Genomic DNA, 4,150 nt, shown 5'->3' with positions numbered 1-4,150 from the left:
CAAAGGTATTATCCTAACAGTTTTTAAGTATACAGCTCCTTGGCATTAAGTACATTTACAGTATTGTTCAACTATCACCACTTGTATCTCCAAAGGTATTATCCTAACAGTTTTTAAGTATACAGCTCCTTGGCATTAAGTACATTTACAGTATTGTTCAACTATCACCACTTGTATGTCCTTAACTTTCATTATTCTGAACTGAAACCCTGTGCCCATTAAACAGTTACTCCTGTTTCCCTCTCCCCAGAGCCTGGTAACTTCGATTCTAATTTCTGTCTCTATGAATGTGCCTATTCTAGGTGTCTCGTATAACTGGAATAATGCAATATTTGTCCTTTTACATCTGGCTTATTTATCCATGTTGTAGCATGTATCCAAATTCATCCATGTTGTAGCACGTATCCACATTTATCCATACATGTTGTAGGATGTATCCAAATGTATGTATCCAAATTTATCCATGTTGTAGCATGTATCCAAATCTTTCCTTTTTAAGGCTGAATAATATTCCATTTGTATATACCACATTTTCTTTATTCATCTGTTGATGGACTTTTGGTTATTTCCCCATTGGCTAGCAGCCAATGTTATGCTTAATGTATTTGAATCAATATAGACTTATGGAAGTAGTATCATCATTCTGTAGATGAAGAAATTAAAGTTTGGATCAAACTCCAGTTAAATGCTTGAGCAGGATTCAAACCCAGGTCTCTCTCAACCCAAAAGCTGTGTTTTTGTTTTTATTTTATTTTTTTTCTACACTGTCCCATGTTTCTTATGTCTGCCATGTTGGTTGATACAGAAAAAGCTTTATTAAAATAGCTAAAGTGTCCCAAATTAACAAAACTTACAATAAGAAAATATAGAGCTATTTATGAAAATATATAACTGTTTATTATTTTTTTCTTTAATAAATATAAAAGAACAAATTTAGTAGTGTGAAATACCTGATAGATTTGCTATCTCTATTCCAAAGAGCTGTTTTATAAATTTTCACATGTATTTAAAATATTTTCATCTGCTTTTTGAGATTTCTGAAGATTTTTAGGTAGAGAATATACTGGGTAGGATATATTGCTAAGTTGGGTTTGGTTTGTCACAGTTGTCTGGTGTAGTGTGACACCTCCTTCCCGCTTCCTGTCTCTCTTCAGTAATTTCTGTAAGAAAACCTATCGGATTTAACAAACTAGCGCAATGATGATTTTTAGCCTGATATTAATTTTAAGCTCTATTTAGTTTTCAGCTTTCTCTTTGATGAAAAATGTGGCTATAATAATGAACACCTCCTGCTGAACTTGAAGAGAGACCGTGTAGAGAGTAGAGCTGGATTTAATCTTCTGCTTGCTGCAGAACGCATCCAAGTGGGTTATTACACAAGCTTAGACTACATCATTGGAGATACTGGCATTACAAAAGGAAAACACTTCTGGGCCTTCCGTGTGGAACCGTATTCATACCTGGTAAAAGTGGGAGTTGCTTCTAGCGATAAACTACAAGAATGGCTCCGTTCTCCCCGGGATGCAGTTAGTCCAAGGTAGGTTTTTGTATTGATCTAGAACTTGATAATTTTTGAAAGTAAGCCTGAAAATAGATTTGACTTTATTACATTTGAAGTATACATTTCTTATTTCTTAGATTCTAGTATTTTGGCTGTGGCTTGATTGAGAAAAGGAGCTGGGTGTTCTTGTAATCACACATTGAATAAGGAGAGTTAGCAGTTACATTTTAATATCATGGGGAAATCTGTTTTGGATATCTCTTGATTATGATATGGCTTCACAGTTTTAAATTTTGAAAGTCTTTTGCATTTTACCTAAATTATGTGATAAAAATTACCCAGGTGTATAATACAATGCCTCTAATTGTCATACTTCACAATAAAGTTGTTCTTTTCTTATGGGACACAGTTTCTTTAAACTTTCCCTTAAGTCCTTTTCAAAACTGGGTCGTGGTAGACATATTTCCACAGCAAAGACTTCCAGTTTCTTAAGAGATTGACCAATGAAGATTGTGCAGTTTAGTTCTTTTAGACGGAGTAAGGTCAACTAGCTTTGAAAAATAATTTTTGACCACTCATCTGAACAGTATCCCAGCTTAACAATCCGAATGATAGGAAAAGCTTTTGCAGAAAGGTGAAAATTTATATAATGCTGAAAATTGTAACAGTAAAACATAGTGGCATGTCCACTTGATAGAAAATTTGTATTAATGTTTAAAAAGTTCATAACATGAGAAAGATTAGAAGTGGAGAAACCTAATAAACATTATTGATGCAGTATTATCCAAAATAAATAAAAAGCAACATAGGCATATTGAAAAAAATGGGGGACATGTTTCAAAATATTCTATAAGTTTTTATTGTTTTATGATAAAGGCGAAAAAGCTTCGTAATCTTTGTTTGCCTCATACATCCATGTTGAAATTCCAACCAGGAAATAGAGTTCTTGGGACGAGAATGAAACATGCTTTTTTCTCTTGCATATTTTACAGTGCTCGTATATTTCACTTAGCCTGGTAATAATTCCTTGGTTTAGGGCATACATCTTATCTTTGTATTTTCTTTTTTTTCTTTTATTTATTTATTTTTTTCTTTTGAGACGGAGTTTTGCTCTTGTTGCCTAGGCTGGAGTGCAATGGCGCGATCTTAGCTCACCGCAACCTCTGCCTCTTGGGTTCAAGCGATTCTCCTGCCTCAGCCTCCCAAATAGCTGGGATTATAGGCATGCACCACAACACCCAGCTAATTTTTTGTATTTTTAGTAGAGACGGGATTTCTCCCTGTTGGTCAGGCTAGTCTTGAACTCCCAACCTTAGGTGATCCACCTGCCTCGGCCTCCCAAAGTGCTAAGATTACAGGCGTGAGCCACCGCGCCCAGCCTGTATTTTCTTACACAGTTTTGTGTTAGCTTAGCAACAGGAATATGTTCTGAGAAATATATTGCAAGGCAATTTCGTTGTTGCGAGAACATCATAGAATGTTCTTACGCAGACTTAGATGGAATAGTCTGCTACGCACTTAGGCTATATGGAACAGTCTTTTGGTCCTGGAATACAAACCTGTACAGCATGTACTGTAATACTGTAGGCAATTTTTTTTTTTTTTTTTTTTTTTTTTTTTTTTTTTGAGACGGAGTCTCGCTCTGTTGCCCAGGCTGGAGTGCAGTGGCCAGATCTCAGCTCACTGCAAGCTCCGCCTCCTGGGTTTACGCCATTCTCCTGCCTCAGCCTCCCAAGTAGCTGGGACTACAGGCGCCTGCCACCTCACCCGGCTAGTTTTGTATTTTAGTAGAGACGGGGTTTCACCGTGTTAGCCAGGGTGGTCTCGATCTCCTGACCTCGTGATCCGCCCGTCTCGGCCTCCCAAAGTGCTGGGATTACAGGCTTGAGCCACCGCGCCCGGCAACTGTAGGCAATTTTAATACAATGGTAAGTATTTGTATATCTAAACATAGAAAAGGTACAGTAAAAATAAGTTATAAAAGATAAAAAATTGTATGCTTGTGTAGGGCACTTACCATGAATGGAGCTTGCAGGACTGGAAGTTCTCTGGGTGCATCCATGAGTGAATTTGAAGGCCTAGGACATTGCTGCACACTCCTGTAAACTTTATAAACACACTATACACTCAGGCTGCACTAAATTTATTTAAATATATTCTTCTTTAGGAAATTAACCTTAGCTTTATAAACTTCCAATTAAAAAAAATTTTTTTACCTCTCTTGTAGGCACACTTAGCTTAAAACACTAACACATTGTACATCTCTATACATTTTTTATACATCTCTATACATTTGTTTTTTGAGATGGAGTTTTGCTTTTGTTGCCCAGGCTGGAGTGCAATGGCGTGATCTCAGCTCACCACAATCTCCACCTCCCAGATTCAAGCAATTCTCCTGCCTCAGCCTCCCGACTAGCTGGGATTACAGGCATGCGCCACCATGCCCAGCTAATTTTGTATTTTTAGTAGAGATGAGGTTTCCCTATGTCAGTCAGGCTGGTCCTGACCTCAGGTGATCACCCTTCTCAGCCTCCCAAAGTGCTGGATTACAGACGTGAGCTACCACGCCTGACCCAAAAAAAAATTTTTATAGCCTTGTTCTACAAGTTTTTTTTTTTTTTTTTTGAGACGGAGTCTCCCTCTCTCACC

The 4,150-nt window shown here is 37.3% G+C and overlaps 1 protein-coding gene across 1 annotated transcript in view; it reads left to right on the top strand.

Annotated features, from left to right (window-relative positions):
- The window catches only part of TRIM36 (tripartite motif containing 36), a 47,548-nt gene that overhangs the window by 39,803 nt on the left and 3,595 nt on the right, over positions 1-4,150 (top strand). Inside the window, exon 9 of the mRNA XM_017865188.1 lies at positions 1,240-1,537. Within this exon, the coding sequence (XP_017720677.1) occupies positions 1,240-1,537 (298 nt within the window). The remainder of the gene's footprint in view (positions 1-1,239; positions 1,538-4,150) is intronic.

The sequence above is a fragment of the Rhinopithecus bieti genome, unplaced genomic scaffold (genome assembly GCF_001698545.2).
Source record: "Rhinopithecus bieti isolate Rb0 unplaced genomic scaffold, ASM169854v2 scaffold_79719, whole genome shotgun sequence".
Lineage (NCBI taxonomy): Eukaryota > Metazoa > Chordata > Mammalia > Primates > Cercopithecidae > Rhinopithecus > Rhinopithecus bieti.
Note: the sequence above shows the minus strand (reverse complement) of the source record. Positions and strands in the feature narration are given on the sequence as shown.